Below are 24,187 nucleotides of genomic sequence, written 5' to 3'. Positions count from 1 at the left end.
TCCTTCCTATAGCCCCAAAGATGGAAGCCTCAACTGTTCACAGAACCACAGAAGTGTCACAGTTGGAAAAAGACCTCTAAGGGGCTGAGGGGAGACCTTCTGGCTCTCTGCAACCCCCTGAGAGGAGGTTGGAGCCAGGGGGGGTCGGGCTCTGCTCCCAAGGAACAAGGGATGGGACAAGAGGAACTTTGGGCACAACTCAAGTGGTGCCAGGGGAGGTTTAGGTTGGAGCTGGGGAAGAATTTCTCCCTGGAAAGGGTTGTCAGGGCCTGGCCCAGGCTGCCCAGGGCAGGGCTGGAGTCCCCATCATCCCTGGAGGGGTTTCAGATCCATGGTGCTGAGTGACATCATTTATTGGTGGCCTTGGCAATGCTGTTGGATTTGATGAACCCAAAGGTCTTTTCCCCCTAAAATGATTCTATTCTCTCACTGGGTCAAAGCTACTGTTCTTTCCTAACACTAAAATATCCTTTACACTTGCAGGCACTGATTCCTTTCTGCCAAATTCCTGTCATCCCAGGGCCAGCTGCTCCAAAGGGAAAGACAGGAGGGAGAAAGGTGCTCTCTCCACTATGAAAAGCTATTCCAGAAAGTCCAGCCTGGCTGGGAACATCCTCAGCTTCCAGATTGATAGAGAGTGGGATAAATAAAGAAAAAGAGCAGAACTGCCTTTAGAAGCCAGCATGGCTTTTGATCTGTCCTCAGCTCTGGGGTCCATCCAGAAGTACTGAAAAAAATTGGTAATGGGAAATTGTGAGCTTGACCATCCCCTGATTTTTATGTGTGAGGTGAAAAGTCTCAGCCACAAATTCCTCCAAAAATACCTTTAGGAGCTGCACACATAAGCCCCTGACAGGCCAGGAGGCTTTGGAGAGGGAACAGGGATTATGTTGACAGCCCTGGCAGCATCTTCCAGCTGTCCTGATGAAGATGATCCTATTCCAGCTCCCACTCAAACCAGTTGCTGCCCACCATGACCTGAAACTAGGTTTTTCCTAGGAAAAAGCCTTTCACAGGCTGCTGAATTTGGATGCCTTGCAGCTTCTTCTGGATGCCAAATAAGGAGGATTTTCTTTCAGATGTGTTGGATATTTCACAGGTTCATTATCTTGGGATTTTGTTCACCTCCATGGTCAGCTCAGAGCCAGGATTTTGGAGCATCACAGAACCTCAGGAAGAACTCCTCACATTCAGCAGCCAGTGTCTATAATGTGAAGAAGTCACCAGACTGGTGGAAGTCTGAACCAGTGGAGTTACACAGCACCAAAAAAACCCCAAATCATTTTAGTGGTTTGCACCCAGGCACAGTCAAGTTCTGGCAGTGAACACCAAATATTTTCAGTTCTCATATACTGGGGCAAAAAAATGAGCTGCCAGGTCTCTCTACTGAACAGAGGTCATGGCTTGAGTGTGACTGTACTTCAGGGACCCTCTTCTCTGCCACTGCTTTATTCAGTCTACTTTAGGTGCTGATCTTTGGGTAAAAATAAATGAATTTGTGAAAGTGCCTGTTTCTCTTAAGCAGCTCTAATGGGAGCTTGAAGTAACAAGCTTGGCCTTGAATACCCAACTTGTAGATGCCTGAAATCCAGCATGGGAACCCCACTTTTTTTTTTCTTATCGTTTCTTTCTGATTGGGCCCAAAATGTATTTCCCTAGCCAAAGTCTTGAGGCTCAGTAGAGCTCATGAGAGTCAAAATCCACAGGTAAGATGCCAGATTAGAAGACTGAACAGCCTGAAGCTCTGTAAAACCAGTGCTTGCCACACTTAGTGACCTGCAAATCCAACAGGAGCCTTTGCCCTTCTTCACTCATCCTCATATTTTCATTTTAGGTCAGATGACCAGGACAGAGGACTCTGGTTATCTGTGGTTTGAATGGAATTTCTCTTATTCTTTTCTACTTCTTCTCCTATGCCCATCCCAAGGATCTGAAGGCTCTTTGGTTCAATATCTTTCTAGTGCAAGAGGGAAGGGGGTCACCTGTTAATAACTTGTGGAATATTTTTAATAATGTAATGTAAGTCTCCACTCACTCTTTGCTTGATTCCCCAGGCTTGAGATAGCAACTTGGACTTGTGCAGCCAAAGGTTTCAGGATGGAGCTCCTTTTTCTCCACTCTAACTGGCTAAAATAGACATCTCCTCTAAGATAGATATCTAGGTTCCTTTCCTAAAAGCCAGCTTGGACTTTTTCCCATTTTCAGATTTATTCATCCCGATCTAAGGAAAATATCTGGTATTTAATATGTGTGACATCTGAAATCTTCCTCTGAGGGTACAGAAGTTTGTACCATTATTATGCTGGAAAGGGAATTGTCTCTATCACAGAATCATGGAAAGATTTGGGTTGGAAGGGACCTCCCAAGGTCCCCCAGTCCCAGCCCTGCAGTATCAGGGACACCCTCACCCAGCTCAGGGTGCTCAGAGCCTCCTCAAGCCTCACCTTGAACATCTCCAGGGATGAGGCCTCAACCCCCTCCCTGGGCAGCCTGGGCCATTCATCTACTGCCCTCATGATAAACAACTTTTTCCTCACATCCAACCTAAATCTGCTCTTCTCTAATTTCAAACCATTGCCTCCCATCAAGTGCCCCTGAAGATTTCCTCCCAGACCTCTACAGATTTTGAGCACCTACCTAAGAGGTAGCAGCTTAAACTCAACATAAATCACCATAAATTTGGAGAATTTCTCACCCCTTGCCAGAGCACTGGTCCATGGCAAGAAGTGTGAGTCAGAAGCAAATCCTATAAAACTAGAAAGGAAACATTTCCTACTGCCTTGCTGTAGTGTGTCTCTTGCCTTTCCTAAACTTCCCCTCATTTTTGCCTGGGGCCTCTTCAAGACTCCACGACTCAAATTTCTTCCCTGCTTGAAAGGCTCAGGAAGAAACCACTGAGAGAGCAAGAGGCCCAAGCATGGGCTTGGTTTAGCCTGGCAGGTGTCTGCCCACTTCAGAAACTTTCAAATATGTGAGCACAGGAGGGAAATTGCTCTCCAAAAATATTTCTACTGAGGTGCATCCTAAGCCAAGAATAACAATGGGGGTGACAATGGAAACGTGTAGCACCTGGAAGAAAGGAAACCCAGGGAAAAAAATAGATGGGAGGCAGGAAGAGGAGTGGGTGTTGGGAAGCTGAACATGTTCTGGTGGCCATGCTCAGCTGGTTAGATGCCTGATTTGGGAAGCTCAGACATATCCATGTAAAGAGGCATCTCATGACACTCTTAAGGAAGTCTTGGCCAACCTTTCAATCTGATTTAACATCCTAACAGGTTCCAAATAGGCAAAGACCTCTCCCTTTCTCTCCCATCTTCCTGAAACATGATTTCTTCTTGCAAGCTGGATATGAGATGTGGACTCTGCATGGGATACCCAGAAAGGCTTTCTTGGCATCAGACAAGCTCTTAGTTGGATGGCTTTGGTCCTAGGACATCATGTACTCAAAGACTCAAAGAAATTGTCCCTCCACTGAATGCTGCTTTGTCCTGGATGGATGTTCCACCACCCATCTACCACCTGGTTGTGGATTCCTGGTGTAAGGCTGGGGTGAAAGACATTGGTGAAAGCTTTGAAGACACCTCCTTCTGTTGTCTCTGCACCAGAGGGAAGGGTTTTTTCAACATCCTGAGCTTCAAATCAACCCCATGCTGGGATGTCCCAACCTTAGCCCAGAAAATGGCTTTTTCTGGCAAGAGGAGTCCCACTCTTGCCCATGTAACCCTCAGGTTTTCCACAGATCTACCTTAAAAGGGACCTTTCAAGGGACTTTACACTCCCATCACCAACCAGCTACAAGATTCCCTTCCACATCCAGATTAAAAAAAAAAAAAGAATTTCATTTGCACACTCAAAATCTCTCCCAGGTGGGACAAGATCTCACCTTTCATACCCATGTTGTCTCTGCACCAGAGGGAAGGGGTTGTTCAAGCTGCTGAGCTTCAAATCAGCCCCATGCTGGGATGTCCCAACCTTAGCCCAGAAAATGGCTCTTTTTCTGGCAAGAGAAGTCCCCCTCTTGCCCATGTAACCCTCAGGTTTTCCACAGATCTACCTTAAAAGGGACCTTTCAAGGGACTTCACACTCCCATCACCAACCAGCTACAAGATTCCTTTCCACGTCCAGATAAAAAAAAAAAAAAGAATTTCATTTGCACACTCAAAGTCTCTCCCAGGTGGGACAAACCTCACCTTTCTTACCCACAGAAAAGCCTTTTTCCCTGCAAAACCTTCCACCCCTCCACACAAACACTCCCTCCCCTCATCTCACTGAAGTCAGGGATGTGGATGTGGCTCTTTGGGAGATGTTTTAGTGGTGAGGGTGGTGTAGGACTGATGGTTGGACTCTGTGATCCTGAAGGTCCTTTCCAACCACCGTGATCTGATGATTCAATGATTCTACGTAGCTCAAGTCATCTCCCTGGGTAAGAGGCACATCCCAAACCCCTCACACAGCCACAAAACTCCCCAAAAGCAGAGCACATCCCCCGTGGTGACTGATTGCACGTGCAAACTCCCCAAAAATGTGACTGCAAAATTTCTGCCACGCACACAAGGGCACAAAGGTGCCACCTTCTGCTTCACCCTCTCTTGTACACACATCCATCACCCTCAGAAACTGATTTCCCTTAATACCTTTAAACAGAACATTTATTTCTTGCATGCACATCATGCAGCACATCCACCCTAAAAAGAAACTCATTTTTATCCACAAAACAACTCCTCCTTTTCCATTGCCCTAAGCCCTTCTCACTGCTACATCCACTCTCAACCCATCTATATTTCTTCCACGTCCAAACTTCCTGGGAAAAAAACCATTTCAGTCACTTCAGCCCAGTATAAATTCTTCAGCAAGGCACCCAAAACTGCTCTGATAATCCCACCTGGCAAGGCACTTGTGGTTGAAATTGGATTTCTCTCTTTGAAAACCATCCCATCTGCCCCAAAAGATGTCCTGACCTCTGCTTAGCTCCACTTCTTGCTGCATCTGAGGCTCATGTGGTCCCCCCCCTCCCCATCTCCAAGCCCGTGACCCTGTCCTCACATCAAGCTTTGGAGATGAGCAGAGAAATCCTCCAAAATCTCCCCTTTCTGGTGCTGCACGGTGCCTGTGAGTTTCCCCCATGGCTGCTCCCACCTTGGATGCTCTTAAATATTTTCTCATGGAAAAAGGTGAAGAAGATTTATTGATTTATTTTTATTATTTGATTTCTTTTTTGTTCACTGTGGATACTCAGAAGCCTGCAGGGATTTTCAGGTTTCATGTGGCTTCGAGACACAATCTCTTTGGGACAATTTGTTTCCCAAAGAGGCTCAGGGGCCATTCACCATTTTTCTTAAAAAGAACTACATTCTATATTTTTCTTAAAAAGAAAAATAATTTCTTCATGGACTCAGTCGAACTCTTACAGAAAAGCAAAGAAACAAACAAACAGAAAAAAAAACCCAAAACCAAAACAAACCCCAAACAAACCAACCAACCAAAAAAACCCAAACACAAATTTTTTTTTTTTTTTTTTTTTTTTTTTTTTGAGTTGCAAACAACATTTTTTGAGTTGCAACAACTCAGTCTACTTTAAAATTTTCTAAGTATTTAATCAAATCCTATGAGAATGTCAAACCTTTAGAATAACTGCATTTACTTAAGGGGTTGTATCTCACATTTAGGCCACTCTACCTGACATCCCAACCCAGTACACACCAAGACCTTGAACTTGTAAGAGAAAACCAAGGAGAAAATCTGATGTGATTCTGGAGTGCAAAATAAGGCTCTTTGACCATTACTCTGACAGCAGGCTGGAACAGTCAGGGAAATTGAAACAAGAAGCATTTTCTTCTACCACAGAAATATTTCAGTTTTGTGACTTTTTTTGTGCCTAAAAAAAAAAAATTTAAAAAGGCAAAAAAATTCCAAATACAAAATTGTGCAACAAGGTCTGAGAATAAATACTGGGAATTTGAGACATTCCCATCACAAGATGCATTTTGATGATTTTTTAACATTTTGTTTTGATACAACTCTGTTTTCCTCCCTTTTTTTTAACCATAAATTATATTCTGAGTGAAAACAAGAACGAGTCTCACCCTGAACTGAAGAAATGAGATGCTTGGAGAATTTAAAAAGTCATTAATGTGTTTTTTTCATGTGTTGTACAATGATCTAGGGAGGTGCCCTGATCTATACCAGATGGCCTGAACTCCATCAGGGTTAGGTTTGTAAAACAGGAAGCAGTAGAAATACCAGACCTGGCCCTTGTGCACAAGTAACTTCAATTTTTAACAAAAGCATTTTTGATGACAACTTAATTGAAACATTCCAGGAAAAACCTCTCTAGAGGATAACATCTCCCTTTGCTCTGAGTTTTGGGGGAAAAAAAAAAAAATCACCCCAGAACCAAACCATGCACCTACCAATGCTTTCCTTAGTTCAGTTTTGTACCTGGTAGATAATGGAATATTCTTTGCAAAGATGAAGAGATGTTATCTCAGGAGTACTGGATTTACCTGTTTTTTCAAGAACTCAGTACATAATTTTTAGCACTTTAAAAAAAAACCAAAAAACAAAAACCAAACAAAAATGGGGCAAAAGTCCATAACTGCAAATTGTGCTGGAGGGAAAAATAAGAATTTGCATGAATAAACCTGCAGAGTGAATAAGATTAAAAAATATATATATATAATAAAAAATGGATTGGCTTGAAATCCTTTTGGGATGAAAACATACTTGATGATTACAAAACCATGATGAGTGCCAGGATGCACATCTAGTTTTGAGTACTATCAGTTTGGGATTTGGGTTTATTGGGATAGTTTTGGGTTTTATTCATTACAACTCCTCTGGATTCAGCTGCCCTTCATCCCACAATGTCATCCTATCCCAGCTGAGTAACCCCACAGTGCTGTGGTCTCTGTGACCTCTGAGAGAAGTTTTTGCAGTGACCCCCTCCTCCTTTTACAGAGCAGGAATGTGAAGTACAGAGATGTTGGCAGGGAGCCCCATCCCATCCCATCCCATCCCACTCCATCCCATCCCACTCCATCCCATCCCATCCCACCCCATCCCCTACCACTTGCCCAAGGTCATGGTGGAACCTTGCTCAGAAACCCAGGGTTCCAGCAGCCCAGGATTTACAAACTACTCATGAGAAGTGCTCAGGAGGCACCTAAAAAAGACAAAGGAACTTATTCCCTTTCTCACATCGTTTCTGTGTCCTGCTCAGGGGGAAAATTTGACTTTTTTAGCTAATGGGAAGGTCTCAGGGATGCTCATCCCTTGTCACAGCTCGGAGGGGCTGGTGCTATGGTTGACAGTGGAGCTCTGTTTGTTTATTTCTGTGGAATTCTCTGGCCTTGTCTTACATCCTCTGCCTCACCACAAGCACAGGTGATGACCAGGACTCCCCTCTTTGCCAGCTTTCCTAGAAAAACCAGGAAAGAAACTGGCTGCTTTCACCTGATCAGCAAAATAACACCGATTCCACACCCACTCATTGCCTGTCCCAAAGCCCCGTGAAAAAGGAACCTGTGAGATAGCAAAACTTCTCTTTTTCACCCCCAAAGGACAAGTTCTAAAGGACAACTCCTTGCAAAAAAGTCCTGGGGTGTCTCACAACCTCTCTCTGCCATGTGGCATTTACTGAGCAAACAACATGCAACGCTCTTCCTAAAGATGCCTGGAGTGGTACCTGACATGGGTCATTTTTAGAACTTTATTTGCTGATTGCATTTTTTGGACTCAAGTGGTCACTCTTTGGTAATCCTTTTTACAGTCATTTTCATAAGAAAATAAAATTTCCTTATCATTGCCTGAGAGAAATTCATTTGAACTAAAAGCATCACTCTCAGATGTCTGCTGAAGGGTCAGTTCCCCTGGGGGAAAAAAAAAAAAAAAAAGTTTCAAAGGGGAAACAGATCTTTAGTGGTGTTTCATTGGAATTACCTACTTCAGAGCTTTCAAATCTTGAGTGTTTTCTAAACCTTTTTTTATCTCCCATCAACGGGGTTGTTCACAGCAAGAGTGACCTGAAGACAGTCAGGCAGCTCAGGATTAGAGTGGCAACCCCAAATTCTCTCAAAAACCTGTTCCTAAAATGGCTTTGGAAACCTGATCTTGTCCTTAGGCACTTGAGAAAGGTTCAGCAAACCCTCCAGAAACTGCTCTGAAGGTGAAGGAGGAGGGGGTGAGGCTCATGTCCTTGGGAGGAATCCTTGGGAAAGCAGCAGGTCCTTCAGGAAATCTGGATTTTAGCCCAAGTTCCTCTTTGCCTCCCAAAACACTCACAAAACCCCACAATTCCTTTGTTGGGTTTTTCTGGGAAACCACAGGAGGTGTCTACCAAAGCAATGCTTTGCAGGTAAAGAGAAATGACATCAACCCATCAAGTCCACTCCAACCCTACAAAAAAAAAAAGTTTAGCCCTGGGTACAGCCAAACCTTCCTGGCATCTGTCTGCAACGTTGCCTGCAGAAAGTTTCCCCCTGGGGTCAGTGAAATTTGCATGCAATAGGATTCACTACTTTGGAAATAAGGCAAAAAACATCTGAGCATCCTTGGATAAAAAACAATTCAGTTTTTATGGAATCACAGAATGGGCATGGTTGGAAAAGACCCTTAGGATCACCAAGTCCAACCATCAACCCTCAACAAAAAAATGAAAAAAAAGATGATATATCACCATCCCACTAGAGAACGTCCTAAAATGCCTCATCTACATGGTTTTTAAATACCTCCTGGTATGGTGACTCCACCTTTAACTTCTCTGCTCAGCAGATCCCTCAGGGATTTGCTCCCCTTCTCATCCTCCCTGCGACAACTGCTTTTCTTACTCACTTTCTATCCAAAACTAAGACTCACTTTTGGAGAACATCACCTTGGATGCCTCCCCACCAAAACCACCACCACCCCAAGCCCCATCACCCTGCTTCCATCCATGCCAACTCCAAAGATACCTACTTTGACAGAAGCTGGGTTAAATTCAGCTTCTTTTGGGGGCTCTGCTTCTGCTGGTTTAGGAGCTGCCTTGGGTTCTTCCTTCTTAGGTTCTGCCTTTTTAGGTTCGGGCTTCTTTGGTGCCATCTTGGGTTTCTGGGGAGCTGCTTTAGGAAAAGAGAGAAGGAGAGAGACAGGGAAGAGGTGGCTGCTGCAGGAGAAATCCCCGGCTCCCACAGGTCTTTATCCCTGTCCAGTCCCTTCAAGTCACACATTGTGTCACCCTCAGACCTGTCACATGCCAGAGCTCACAATAGGGCCACTGCTAAAAAAGGAGAAGACATTTACCGGGCTATTTTAGAGCCAGGGGCTGCAGCATTGTCACGAATTAGCACTTCAATGGAAAGAGACTTCGGGGGTTTTAGGGCTGAGGCTGGCGCTGGCTCAAACATTTTTGGTGTGCGTGTCAGTGCCTCTTCGTGTCCAAGGTTGGGTTACAATCCAAGCCCCATCCAGGGGTTTTGTCCACCCTGACACGTTTTCCCAGCTCACTTGCCCTCTCTTTCGAGCCCTGGCTCTTGTTGTGCCACTTCATTAAAATCCAAGCAGAGGTTTAGATGCAGACGTGAGGTTGGAACTCTCTCTATGGGAGGTTCACCCCATGCTCTGGCTCACGTTCTGGTCTTCTCCTGGGAAGGTGCAAAGGACCAATATTTCCTAGAGCAGAAGCATCTCACAAGCAGGGAAACAAACCCAAATCTCCAGCTGTGATCTGGATGTGGCTGAGTCTAAGGACATCCTCATGGCTGAGATTTTCCAGACCATTTTAGGGACTTGGAACGCTAAATTCCTTTTAAAATAACTCAGATAAGAGCAACCATTTGAAGCTTTTCTAATCCCAGCTTTACTTTGATGTAAATACCACCACCACCACCACCCTCCCTTCAAAGCAAAAAGGGTTTAACCATTTTCAGATCTGTATTGGCTTCTCTCATTTTTCTACATCACGAGGTCAATCTCTGCGATGTTGTTGCTTCCCTGTTGGCTAAATTAATTTCTGTTTTTCCCCCAAAAAACCCATCATCCCCTGTAACAAGCCAACCACCCCCTAAATCACAACTTCTTTGAAACAGGGACCTATGCTGGCATTTCAAATAAATATCACTTGAACCATAAATCCCTGTTATTTTTACTTTCTGTGTCACTGTAATAATCGACCCTACAAACCATCTGAGCCCTGATTTTCCCAGCACCATCACGAGTCTGATCCACTGCTGCCTTCTTCTCTGCACTCCTCTGTTCCCTGGGTGGCTTTACTTGAAATACCACTCATGTTTTATCCTGTCCAGATGCTGCCAAATCCTGGCACATCCCTTGCTGGCACTACACGAGCAGCTTCGAGGTGCAACGTGACCACTGTGCAGAAAACTGGACACCTCCATTTCACTTCAGCAAGCAAAAAATGGTTGGGAATCATAGAATTATTTGGGGTAGAAAATATCAGCCAGTCCAGTTGTTAAGCCAGCAAGACCAAGGTCAATTCTACCCCATGTCCCTCAGCACCACATCTCCCAGCTTTGAAATCCCTCCAGGGAAGGAGAATCCATCCCTACCCTGGGCTGCCTGGCTCAGGGCCTGACAACAATTTTGGGGAAGAAAAGGTCTGGTAGAGGTTTTTTTCTGCAGGTTTCTATTTTTCACACACCCATTTTCTGTCCAGAGTAAAAAAGGACATGGAAAGTGCCTGATGTACCCCACTGACCAAAACAAATCTCTGCAAACTTTGCAAGCTGCAGCCATTTCTTCAAAGAAATAACGAAAATCACACATTGCTCTCATGCCCTGGAAAAAGTTTTGCTGCATTGATTTCTGCATTGAACTGAGGCATGGTTGGAGAATTGTTAAGAGCTTACTACAGACCCCCAAAAAAATCCCAGGGATTAATTTCACCACATTCCCCCACCCCAGATTTCTCAGTTGACACCGAAGGAGCCAGCACAGACCCAGGAAATTTTGGGTTCTGCTAATTCAAAGCAGCAGAACTGCAACCAGTGCAAATCAGAATGTGCTCTGAGAGCAGCTTTAACCACAAGGACAAGAGCTGAGCAGGCACCAACCTAAACACATCAGTGTGTTTTACAGAATATTTGAAAAAAAAAGCTCCCAGGTCTTCTTCCTGAACTGAAAGAGCCCTGGAAAATATCAAGCAATTAAGATGCCAGCAGCAGCTCAACAGCAGCTTGGGATCTTGTCACCTCCACCTCTGGGTGATAAGAAAAGCCCAGAATAACCAGGAGAGTCATATTTCTGAATTCCACAAATCAGCAAAGGTTGTGGGGTTTGGAAATGGGTTGTTTTTTTTTTTTTTCCCCTCAGCCATTGTCTACTGAAAAGCCATTAAAGAAATAACAGCAAAAATGAACCAGAAAAGTGGCTGAAAGCTCAGCTCAGTCTGGATCTCACCTGAAATTCATAATGTCCTATAAAAATAATTATCTCAACACATTTCTTTTTTTAAAACGTCCCTGATAAAGTATCTTAATGGTGCAGCTGGCCTGACAGAGCTGACAGAAAACATCCCTTGCACATTTGTTAAAGTCAAAATGGTTGCAGTCCCCTGGCACTTCTTATAAGCTGTCAGCTCAGCTTGGTGAGGAGGCTTCTGACAGCACCAAAAAAAAAAAAAAAAAAAAAAAGAATAGAAAAAAAAATCCCAATTAAATCCTTTGGGATTTTATTCAGTCTCCTACCTCCTTTTCTAGACCCATGGCACATTTTCTTCTGTTTCTTTTATTTCTGTAGACCTACTGATGGCTAAAATACCCCAACACATCAGCCCTTTCTCACAGCTCAAGGTGGTTGTTCTATTTTTTTTTTCTCCCAAGGTGATAAAAGCTTTATCTTTATTCAAATATACCATCTGAAGGCAAAGCAGGGAGCTATGTTATGGGTTTGAAGTACCTGCAAGGCTGGCTAACCACTGCTGGGTGGATTTCTTGGATCAATTCCATGGATTAAAGGAACTCCAATGCCCTGTAAATCCTTCTGCAAACAGCCAAATCAGTGCAGCAAATCTTGCCCTAAATCCTCCATTCATCTCTTCCATCAGGATCCCTGGATTCTCAGCAGCTGCAAGAAAAAAAAAAAAAACAAACCTGGCCAAAAATCCCTCTTCCTATTAATAGGTTTTGAAGGGCAGAGGATAAAAAGAGGGGAGTGCTCTTCAGTTTCTCAGTCATGCTCATAACTGATGTTAAGCAGCAGCTCTCAGTGCCAAAAAGCAGTTCCAGAGTCACTCTGATGTCCCACAGGAAAGGTTTGGGCTAGCTGTGAATTTTCTAAAATTTTCTTGGTTATTAGTTAATAAATCACAAATAATAAAACACCAGTTGAGAGAAGTTCCTCCTGAGAGATGAACCAGGATCATCTTCAAAGAGAAGAGAGTTCATCAAGAGATTTCCCATAGGAAAAATGAGATGGAAGAACCAGCAAAAGAGAATATAAATCAAAACAAAAAATATTCTGGCCCAAATCTGAATCCTTTAAATTTGGGAAGACTGCCACAGGGCTTTAGGATTCACTGGTCCTCAATAAAGTCCAGTTTTACAGGAATCATAGAACAGCCCAGGTTGGAAGAGACCTCAAAAGATGATCTGGTCCAACCTTTCCTAGGAATGGGACCCTACATGAGATTTTTTAGCCATCACTCCTGTTTGCCACACTCCCCCTCAGCCCAAGTGGAAGAGATTGCAGAGAGAATCCCTCCTTCTAAAGCAAATGAAAACCTGAGAACGTTTTAATGAACAATTAAAAAAACCTGAGAACAGTTTTAATGAAACACTGATGTGGGATATTTGAACTGAACTATTTAGGGCCAGAACGTATCAGTTTCCAGATATTTGACTTCTCACCAGAATAACATCCTTTCTTCCCCAAATAGGTTGGATTTCTTTTTGTCTTTTTTTCCTGTTAAAAATAAAATTGATCTTTGAGTTTAAACTTCCACTCGTCCTTCAAAAAAGAACCAAAGATGGAAACTCTCCAGACATCTTAAAATAAGAGGTTGAGACCACGTCAAAGATGTTCTCTCTCCAACCAAAAAGGGGTTGAGCAACTTTCCCAATGAGGAATGCTGTCCTTGGAGTTGTAGGATGGCCACAGCTTGAGTGTCTTCACCAGAGAACCAAGAAAAAACTGGTTTGAGAAGATTTGCAAAGAGAAGAAGATTTATTTTTCTGCTCCTTTACTCCCTAAGCACAGCAGATGTCTTGTCAGCTGTTGGAGGAAGAAAGCAAGCTCCAAACCACAGCTGCTCATATGCTGCTCAACCTCTGTACTTTAATATAACCAAGTTATAAACAGAAAGGCAGATATTTTCAGATGGATTTTCAGCTGGCAATGGCATTGTGAAGATAGTTTACGAAAAAAATTAAAAAAAGAAAATTAAAATTAAAAAAAAAAAAAGAGAGCCCGACAAAGAATTTCCAATAAATCTCCATTTCTCTCCCTATTTTTCATCAGCTGGAGAGCTCATCAGTTTTTCCATTCTTATCCTAAACAACTGAGGAGCTAAAACAGGACAAGATCTGGAAGGAGGAATAGGAAGAGTTGTACCTGGCTGGGAAATGAGGGATAAGGTGGGCTAACTAGAAAGATCCTTACCTGGTGGGAAGGAGGAGAAAAATACAGGTAAAAAAGAGAATTTCCTCTGAGATTAATGCTGCTGATCCTAATTTCCATAGGGTAAATTGGCTGACCCATATTACCACTCCTTCCTATAGGAACATCAGGACCAAACAACCCTGTGCCTTTAGCCTCACTCTTCAGCTGCCATAAATCAGTGAGTTCCTCTCACTTCAAGGGAACTCTGCTGATTTGTACCAGCTGTGGATATGGACCAGAATAGTAGACTGGCTGGCAGTAACCATCATTTACTTTCTGACTCTTTGGTTCAGGAAAACACATGTTTGCTCTTCATCAGGCTGGTGGAAAGAAGAAGAAAAAAAAAAATTAAAAAAAAATTAATTAAAACAAAATTAAAAAAAAAAATTTAAAAAAAAATTAAAAAAAATAAAAAAATAAAAAAAATTTAAAAAACAAACAAAAAAACCCAAAAAAACAAACAAAAAAAAAACAAAAAACAAAAAAACCAAAAAAAAAGAAAACAAAAAAAAACAAAAAACAAAAAACAAAAACAAAAACAAAAACAAAAACAAAACAAAACAAAACAAAAAAAAAAAAAAAAAAAAAAAAAAAAAAAAAAAAGAAGGGAAAAAGCAATCTGTGTCCTTAATATAGAAAATACAACACTGCAGATAAAGCAGCAAGGCAGAACTGGTGTCACAAAACTCAGTGGAAATACACTCTGACTTGTGAAGACATTTGGGATTTAGTAGAAAATGAGGATATGATGGATCCTGAGAGTTTGTAGACACCAAGGGACAAGGAATAGGAATTAAATCCTTTCTGAGTCCCAGCTGTAAAAAAATTTCGAAGTCCAGCTGCAAAGACCTGAGAAAAATCAACAGGATCATCCAGAGGTTCCCTGGAAGGGAAACCAGTGTTTGATTAAACAGTAGTAATTAAAAATGTTAATTTATTGTTATTTTGAACACTTTATGAGAGCTCACTTCATTTTGATACAGAGTTTTATTTTCTTCAGAATTTTATACTATTAGGAACAGGGGACAGGGATGGAACATTAGGGGCAGGGGTGCCATTCAGCATCTGGATTTTAGCTGAGCAATCAGCTGTCCCTTTTTTTTTGTCAAAAAGAAGAAACACAGATGGTGACTTCTTCCAACTTTATGTCTTTATAACAGGCAGGATAAACCCTTCTGGATTTTTTATCCACATTCATTATTATAAATTATGTTTTAATATAATTATTATTTTAAATAATAATTATAATTAATAAATATTATTATTTTAGTTATTATTTTGGTTGTTATTTTTAATTATTAATTTTAATTATTATCTTTATTATATATTATATTATTATTTTTATCCACATTTATTATTATAAGGATCCATCTGGATCTTTATCCACATTTCCACCCCATTGCATCCCCACCAGGATTCTTCAGCTCACTTTCCAGGAAAGGAATGAAATAATTTATTCCTTTATTTCCAAAAGGACCATCCCTACCCCCAGCCTCCATCCATCAGGGGGTTTTGTCTCTGGGACTTAAAAGAGTCTGAGAATTTTTTATTTTTTAAATACCTGTGGGCTCTGAGCAAGTCAACTCATGAACTACTCAGGGACAAAATAAAATCAATATAAGATATAAATAAAATATAGAAAAAAGTGAAAAAAAAAGAGAAAAAGAAAAGTGAAAAAAGAAAAAAGAATAAAAAGGAAAAGTCTCTGGGACTTAAAAGAGTCTGAGAATTTTTTATTTTTTAAATACCTGTGGGCTCTGAGCAGGTCAACTCAAGAAGTACTCAGGGACAAAATAAAACCAATATAAATAAAATATAAATAAAATATAATGTCTATAAATTGATATAATTTATATAAAACATAAAATAAAATATAAATATAAAATACAATCAACCTCAGAGACTGATGGGGTGATCCCTGGTTACTGAGCATCCCTGGTTACTCAGGAGGCTTCTTCTCAAGGCTTCAAAAAAAAACCCAGCAGGAGGAAAATGAGCCCCCCAGGGCTGATTTTAGTGGGGTTCTGGCATTTTGCCCTTTTCCTTCTCCCTCCTGCATGAGATCAGCAGCTCAGATGGCTCTGCAGCTGGTTTTCCAGCCTTGGATTTTTGAGTTTTTTGTGTTCTTACTGAAGCAGCAGCAGAGATAGAGGAAAGGGAAAGGGGTGGGCAGGGGTGGGGTTCTTGATGGTTTTCTTCCTGGGGTTGTCAGGGGAATCACTGAAAAAAAAAGTTGGTGTCTTAGAGGAACCTGTAAAAAAAGGAAAAAAAGAAAAAAAGAGAAAAGAAGGAAAAAAAAGAAAAAAAGAAAAGAAAAGGGAAAAAAAAGAAGAAAAAAGAGAAAAAGAAAAAAGTGAAAAAAAGAGACGAAGAAAAAAGTGAAAAAAATAAAAAAGAAAAAATAAAAAAGAGAAAAGAAAAAAGAAAAAAGAGAAAAATAAAAAAGTGAAAAAAAAGAGAAAAAGAAAAAAGTGAAAAGAGAAAAAAAGAGAAAAAGAAAAAAGTGAAAAAAGAAAAAAAGAGAAAAAGAAAAAAGTGAAAAAAAGAGAAAAAGAAAAAAGGAAAAAGGAAAAAGAATAAAGAAAAAATAAAAAAAAAAGAAAAAGAAAAAGAAAGAAAAATGAAAAATAAGAAAAAAGAAAAAAGAATAAAAAGGAAAAAAGAAAAAGCAAAATGGAAAAAGGAAAAAAGGAAAAAAGAAAAAAGAAAAATAAAAAATAAAAAAGAATAGAAAAGAAAATAGAAAAAAGAAAATAGAAAATAGAAAAAAGAAAAAAGAAAAACAAGAAAAAAAGAAAATAGAAAAAAGAATAGAAAGGAAAAAAGAAAAAAGGAAAAAGAAAAAAAGAAAAATGAGAGAAAAGGAAAAACAAAAAAAAAGAAAACAGAAAAAAGAATAGAAAAGAAAAAAGAACAAACAAAAAAGAAAAAAGAACAAAGAAAAACGAGAAAGAAAAGAAAAAAGAAAAAAGAGAAAAAAAACAAGAATAAAAAAGAAAAAAAAACAGAAAAAAATGAAAAAAATGAAAAACAAGGCAACCCATCTGGATTTCCAGCAAAGTCTGAGAAGAGAACAGCAGATATTTCAGGAGACTTCTCAGCCCTGGTTCTGGCCACAGGAGAGGATCCATCTTGCAGCCTCCTTGATGGGATCATCTGGAAGGAGCTGTGGTTCCCAGACCTCTCTGCACACTCACGTGCAAGGAAACCCACAGCAGAAATTCTTCCTTGCCACCTAAACCAACGTATCCCACACTGGAGAGAAGGTGATTTAGGAAACATCTGCACCCAGATCCATCATCAAACACTGATTTTTTAAATTTTTTTATTTTTTAGTCCCAAACAGATGAATCAGACTGGTTGCTCAGACCTCCAAAAGAAAAAATCTCTTCTGAAGTCCCCCAAAACCTGAGCTTTTTCCCAGAGTCTGAGCACTGCCCTCTGTAAAATACCTCGTGTAATTAAGACTTTTGCTTTCAAACTCAAAAAAAAAAAAAAAAAAAAAACCCAAACCCTTTAGTCAGGGTCTTTCCTTATTTTTTTGGAAATCTCTCTTAGATGCTCCTCACAGGTATCACTCCAGGAAGCCTGGAGGAGGTCAAGATGTATGAAATGAGCTCCAGCCAAATAAAAGTGTATTTCAAGCTCTGAAACTGTGGTCACCATGGAATTATTAAAATTTTGGGTCTAGGAAAGGTTCCCAGACTGATTTTGAGACAACTAAAAAATAACAACTTTATTTTTTCTTTTTTTGAGCTCTGCTTTGATGCTCTCAGATTGATGCCCAAGAGATATTAATTAATTTTGGGTCTGTAATGTTTATTCCAACCATTACCAAAGCCCAGAGGTCATCATCAGAAGTTCCCTTGAAGTTTTGGGAAGCTTGGAGCTTATTTTATCTTCTGATGAAGGCAGAAATCCCACATCACAAGAAAAAACCTCCAACAAGCCAGGCCTCTGATGCAGCTTTCTCATCAACAAAAATAGATGTCCAGGGTTTATCTCATGGTTGTTTTCTGTAGACCAAAACCTGCAGATGAGGAGTAAAAACTTCAAATAAACCAGAAAAACTCATGATCTGGCCCTGTTACTCATTTCTCTTTTCCTTTTTTATTACCAGAAATATTTAAAATTCGGGGTCATGATTAAAAAAGCAACATTTGAAGTGATAAGGGGTGATTTACACCTTGTTACCCTTCATCATCCTCATCATTTGAGTCACAGGATCATCTTGAGGTCCAGAAAAGGAGATGCCAGCTTGCTAATTACAGACATGGAGGAAAAAAAATAATTAAAAATCATGTAAAATACAAAAGTGTAAAAATTTATGCTACACTAACAAGTGGCAGGAGGAGAAAAAGGAGTGGGGAGTGTTATCCTATACCTTTTTTTATTATTATTTTGCTATCGGGTATAGATGATTTGACCAAGGTCAAAGGAGAGTGTGACAGAAGTAGGAAATAAATATATTTCTTCTCATGTTTCCACGCTGGGAAAATCCATCCTGGGAGCTGAACAGAAGCACTACAGAAAACACACAGCATGTGGGATGGGAACACACTCAAGAAACCTACACAGCAATGTGAATAATCCACCTCTTGCTGATGCTCTTGTTTCTTTAATCAGTAGAGGGGTTCATAGAATCACAGAGTGGTTTGGGTTGGAAGGGATCCTCAAGATCATCCAATTCCAACCCCCTGCCATGGTCAGGGACCCCTCCCCCAGCCCAGGGGGCTCCAAGCCCCATCCAACCTTCAACACTGCCAGGGATGGGGCAGCCACAGCTTCCTTGGGCAACCTGGGCACCCAGGGGCTCAGCACCCTCACAGGGAAGAATTTCCTCCTAATATCTCAACTCAATCTCCTCTCTTCCACTTTGAAACTCTTCCCCCTCATCCTATCACTCCAGGCCCTTGTAAATTGTCCCTCCTCAGCTTTTCTGTGGGCTCTTCAGGTACTGGAAGACTGCTCTAAGGTCTCCCCAGAGCCTCAGGTTTTTATCTAACACAGATGCTGAGGCCAATGTCTCCCCACCCTCAAATTCAAGAATTCCTTCCCCATCTCCATCCTCAATCTCCCCTTTCTCTCCAAGTTTTAACCCATTTCCCTTGTCCTCTCCCTACCCCCCCGTGTCCAAAGCCCTCCCCCAGCTTTCTTGGAGCCCCTTCAGATATTGGAAGGTTGCTCTGAGCTCACCTGGGAGCCTCCTCTTCTCCAGGCTGAACAACCCCAATCCCTCAGCCTGGCTTCCCAGGGAGCTGCTCAGCCCCCTGAGCATTGTCAAAAGGGAACCCAGAATCTTTTCCTGTGATGTCCCAGGTGTAACATTAATGGCACTTCCCAAAATACCACTCTACCTTTTTCAAGCAGTGGAATTTTTGGCTGGGTTGTGAAACTCAACCCAATCCTTTGAAGGGCTGTAACCTCATCTGAATCAACAGCTTGGGAACAATAGTCATGGAAAGTGTGGTAGAGGGGATGAGGAATGCCAGGAATGTTCTAAACTGAAGGACTCAAGGATCACCTCCACCCCATGCTCTTGAAACCCTGAGGTGCCTCCTCCAGACCTTGGCTGAAGATATGGAGGTGTGAGAACAGAGCTGAGCTCCAGCAGCCAAGTCAGGATTCAAGCTTTGAAAGCACCTGGAGATCCAAATCTGCCCATGGATCACTCCATAACACACAGACACAATCCAGTCCACAAGCAAGGAATACAATCCCATGTTAACCCTCAGGACTGACACCCAGGGCTTGCCCTAGGGTGTATTTTTGGTTACACTTCTTGCTCTGCCATACTTAGCACCTTATCCTCTTATTTCTTCTTTCTTTGTTGGCAGCTGGAACATTTCTGAACAAGTTTGAGATCTTTTTTACTAAAGGTGTCCACCAAACACATAATTTTGGCCTTGACATCTACTTGATCTTTCCTTGCTCTCCAAAAACTACTATTTTGCCCATTTTTGTACTGCTTCCACTCCTTCCCCCAGCTTTTCATTTGTGCCAAGGGGGATTTCCTACAAAAGCTCAAGAAGCTGGAATAAGATTTGAACAGGTATCTCTTAACTGAAGACTACATAAACTTTATTATTGGTCACCTGAGCCACTGCCATCATTCACTGAGTGTCACTTGAGATGTGGGAGACACAGATTTGGGATCTGGAAAGCTCTTAGGAGTTATAATTCCACACTGCCAGGGATGGGGCAGCCACAGCTTCCTTGGGCAACCTGGACCAGGGGCTCAGCACCCTCACCCCAAAGAATTTCTTCTGATGATTTCATCTCAATTTCCCCTCTCTCAGTTTGAAACCATTCTCCCTCAACTTATCACTCCATGTTCCTGTGAAAAGTCCCTCCCCAGCTTTCCTGGAGCCACATCAGGCCCTGGTACTATTTGGTGAACAGGTCTCCATCCCACAGATATGAGAGAAAAGCTGGATGCTGTGATTTGTTCAGGTGTCCCCCAGTCAGGATAAATCAATGTGTGCCCTCAAAACACCTGCAGCTATCATTCCTTTCTGTGAATCACCTAACAGTGTGAAATAAACCTAGAAATTAAATTTATATGGAGTCCAGCAGGGCAGTGGACATTGCTGCATCCTATTTCCCATCCTCAGGTGGTAAAAACATCCATAGAGGAGGAGAATCACCAACAGCTCCTCCTGGATATGACTTTTATCAACAGTTTTTTCCAATGTTAACCTGCTGGGCATCTTTCCCTGTTCCCAGGGAAAAGTAGAGAAAAATAGTTTTAAGAGGAATAAAGAGGTCAGGTAAAGGATCCACCAGGTGGCTTTTCCAGGTTTTCATTTTGTCCCATTTGTGCCATTTCAAGTGACAGCTGAAGTGAGAAGGGTCATGTTCAGCCCTGCAGAGCCTGCAGCACAGCAGCATCTCCATGGACCCAGCAAGAAGGAAAAATCAAGTACAATCTGATGACAGCATTGCTCTCCCCATTCTCATAAAACACAGAGGCTACCAGATTTTTTATTTTTTTTTTCCCCCCTTCTGGATCATCAGCTGTGAAATGCCTGCTTTGACAAAACCTCAGCTCCCCAGCCACCACTCACAAGGTGTTGGATGAAGTGATGGGCACTGCTGGGATGTAATGGGTAATAGGAGCCAGCTGCCCCTCTGGCTTGATACAGCACTGCCTTAAAAGTTGATTTAAAGGGAGGGAGGAAAGGAAAAGGCTTCCAGTTGTGTAAATCCTCATCTGATGAGTGCTGGTTGGTAAGGGCTGAGTGCTGGTAGAGTGGGGATGTGGAGCCCACCCGTGTCACCCAAATGCAACCCATCCAATCCTGCAGATAGAGGATTTGCCCCCCTCTCCACCCCAGATGGTGCCAAAATATGAAATATGAGGACAGACTGAATGACCTGGGGTTGTCTGGGCTTAGGAGGAATGAGACAAGGAGGAGGAGGCAAGAATTTGATAACTTTCAAGACCATTAAAAAAAAAATGCTTCAGAGCATCCAGAACTACTCTGTTCTCAATGTCTGTGATAATAAAGAGCTTAAGCTGTAGGATGCTTAAACTTTCTGCTTAAATAGGATAAACTCTGTGTTAAGATGAATGTTGTGTGCTGGAATCTGCCTTATGGAAAATTTTTGCCTGCTGGAAAGCTTTAAGGTGAGTTTAAATAAACTGCTGTCAGGAAGAGCGTGGCTGTAATTGTTCCTGCCTAGGGACTCCGTGGCCTTTCAGGGTCTACCAGGATGTTGGGTTTGCCACTAGGAATCAGAACTAATCCCATCCTCTCAGTCACTCAGGCATGACAATCAGCTGCTTCACTTTCCAGTCACATCCTTACAAAAAACTCAACAGCTCTGTTGCCTCTGGTCAGTTCTCTGGTGCCTCTCAGTTGGGTTTCCAGCCCTTTTATCTATAGCTCTTGTTCTCATTAGCTGATCAACAACACACTTGCTCTTTGCTTGTTTAGAAATTCTTTGCAGCCATATGGATTAAACAGAAGAAAGAAAAAAAAGGAAAAAAAAAAAAAAAAAGAAAAACGCCAAACCCCAAATAAATATCCCTAAATATAGGGAGGGCCAGGTGGTTTTAATTAGAATTGTCTCAAGGCAGCCATGCCAAAAGCAATCTGAGCAGAGTCTTATGGCATGATCTGTTGAGCTGCCAACATCTTTCAGGGGTTTACTGTATCCCCTGCAGTGAAATTGTGCCCCTGTGTAATCCAATGATGGAGCATTCCAGACATAGTTTTCTGCTGAGAGGCAGTGTTTGGGATTCGATGGGACCAATTGTTGTCATCTGATCCCAGGCCTCTGCTTTACATCATCTGAGCATCACCCTGAAACCCAGGTGGGCTCAGAAACCAAGGTGACCCCGTGGGAAGGGGCACCCAGCATGTTGGGGAGGATTTGGAGTGTTGGGCTGAACCAACCTTGGGCCCCTCAGTTCAAGAAGGACAGGGAAGTGCTTGAAAGAGTCCAGCGCAGAGCTACTGAGATGATTAAGGGAGTGGAACATCTCCCTTATGAGGAAAGGCTGAGGGAGCTGGGTCTCTTTAGTTTGGAGAAAAGGAGACTGAGGGGTGACCTCATCAATGTTTTCAAATATGTAAGGGGTGAGTGTCAGGGAGATGGAGTTAGGCTTTTCTCAGTGGTGACCAGTGATAGGACAAGGGGTAATGGGTGTAAATTGGAGCATAGGAGGTTCAAGTTGAATATCAGAAAAAATTTTTTTACTGTAAGGGTGACAGAGCCCTGGAACAGGCTGCCCAGGGGGGTTGTGGAGTCTCCTTCACTGGAGACATTCAAAACCCACCTGGACACGTTCCTAGGGGATGTACTCTAGGGGGCCCTGCTCTGGCAGGGGGGGTTGGACTAGATGATCTTTCGAGGTCCCTTCCAACCCCTAGGATTCTAGGATTCTATGATTCTATGGGATTCCAGGTTTTTCCAGGCTCTTCCCTTTTTCTGACAACCCCATTGGTGCCAATCGTAGAATCACAGAATTGGCTGGGTTGGAAGGGACCTCAGAGATCATCAAGTCCAACCCTTCATACATATCCTGACATGGTATCCTGACATGGGTCCAGGTTCCCTGGGAAGCTTTTCCTGACCAGAGAAGTTACAAACTGTGGCTATAAAAATACAACAGAATCACTGTCCCAGTAGGGATAAAGTGTGGAAGGAACCAGGTGAAACTAAAGTATTATTTTTTTTTAACACTTGGAAAAGCAGAGGAGGGAGGAAAGAAAATCAAACCATCCCAGGGCCAGCAAGGCAGCCTCAGACTTCTTGTTTCAAGGTGTAGGAACAGTGTCAGCTTCTCCCATCAACAGAAGGTGGGGAACCTCTCTGCCATAGCCCCCAACTGCTCCATCATTATCCCAGAGGACCTGGAGCCAGCCCCATTCCCCCTCGAGGTATTGGGATTGATTTGATCCATCCTCAAAATTCCTGCTCCAATCTGATGGGGCTTTGCTGGTAGTTTCTCAGCTGGGCCAATCTAAGGACCTGCTGGGGTTCAAAGGGGTTTTAATCTGTGAAGCCAAACCCCATAAAGTGAATTAGTGGTGTGTTTAGGTCCCACAGCTCTGCCCTTCTGAACAGGTTTTGGGATATCTCCAGATTCAGAGGGCTGAGTAGAAAAAGGAAAAATATTAATAAATAATTCAGAGGGATGAATAAATAAAGAAAAGGGAAAAGGGGAAAAGGGAAAGAGAAAGGGGGAAAAGAGGAAGAGGAAAAGGGAAAGGAGGAAGGAGAAAAGGGGGAAGGGGGGAAGAGAGAAAGGGAGGGAAAGGGAAAGGGAAAGGGAAAGGGAAAGGGAAAGGGAAAGGGAAAGGGAAAGAGAAAGGGAAAAGGAAAGGGAAAGGGAAAGGGAAAAGGAAGGGAAGAGGATGGGAAGAGGAAGGGAAGGGAAGGGAAGGGAAGGAAGGGAAGGGAAGGGAAGGGAAGGGAAGGGAAGGGAAGGGAAGGGAAGGGAAGGGAAGGGAAGGGAAGGGAAGGGAAGGGAAGGGAAGGGAAGGGAAGGGAAGGGAAGGGAAGGGAAGGGAAGGGAAGGGAAGGGAAGGGAAGGGAAGGGAAGGGAAGGGAAGGGAAGGGAAGGGAAGGGAAGGGAAGGGAAGGGAAGGGAAGGGAAGGGAAGGGAAGGGAAGGGAAGGGAAGGGAAGGGAAGGGAAGGGAAGGGAAGGGAAGGGAAGGGAAGGGAAGGAAAGGAAAGGAAAGGAAAGGAAAGGAAAGGAAAGGAAAGGAAAGGAAAGGAAAGGAAAGGAAAGGAAAGGAAAGGAAAGGAAAGGAAAGGAAAGGAAAGGAAAGGAAAGGAAAGGAAAGGAAAGGAAAGGAAAGGAAAGGAAAGGAGCACTTGGTAGCCATCACCTCCTGGGGACAGAGCAGAGGTTCAGCTGTCAGTGGACAGAAGGACTTCTTCCAGCCCTGGTTCTTCTGGAGAAGTATGGTTGTGTATTCAGCTGTCTGCCCCTATTCAGCAGCTTGAAGTTTGATATTCCTGTAGCCTGCTAACACACAGGAGACTCTTGGCATTATTTATGGTCTTGTGTTTGCTGATGCAGGTTGGTTTTCTATATAGGTGGTGTGGGTTCAGCCTCCCCACAATGTGTGTTCTTCCCT

General features: G+C 42.5%; 1 protein-coding gene across 1 annotated transcript in view; it reads right to left on the bottom strand.

The window, feature by feature from the left end:
* MYL3 (myosin light chain 3) overlaps positions 1-9,177 on the bottom strand; it is a 45,675-nt gene extending 36,498 nt beyond the window's left edge. Inside the window, 1 exon segment of the mRNA XM_071734524.1 lies at positions 8,954-9,177. Coding sequence (XP_071590625.1) covers positions 8,954-9,076 — 123 coding nt within the window. The 5' untranslated portion in view covers positions 9,077-9,177.
* Between the last annotated feature and the right edge of the window lie 15,010 nt (positions 9,178-24,187).

Source organism: Heliangelus exortis, chromosome 2 (assembly GCF_036169615.1).
Source record: "Heliangelus exortis chromosome 2, bHelExo1.hap1, whole genome shotgun sequence".
Taxonomy (NCBI): domain Eukaryota; kingdom Metazoa; phylum Chordata; class Aves; order Apodiformes; family Trochilidae; genus Heliangelus; species Heliangelus exortis.
The sequence above is the reverse complement of the archived record's forward strand: the minus strand, read 5'-3'. Positions and strand labels throughout refer to the sequence as shown.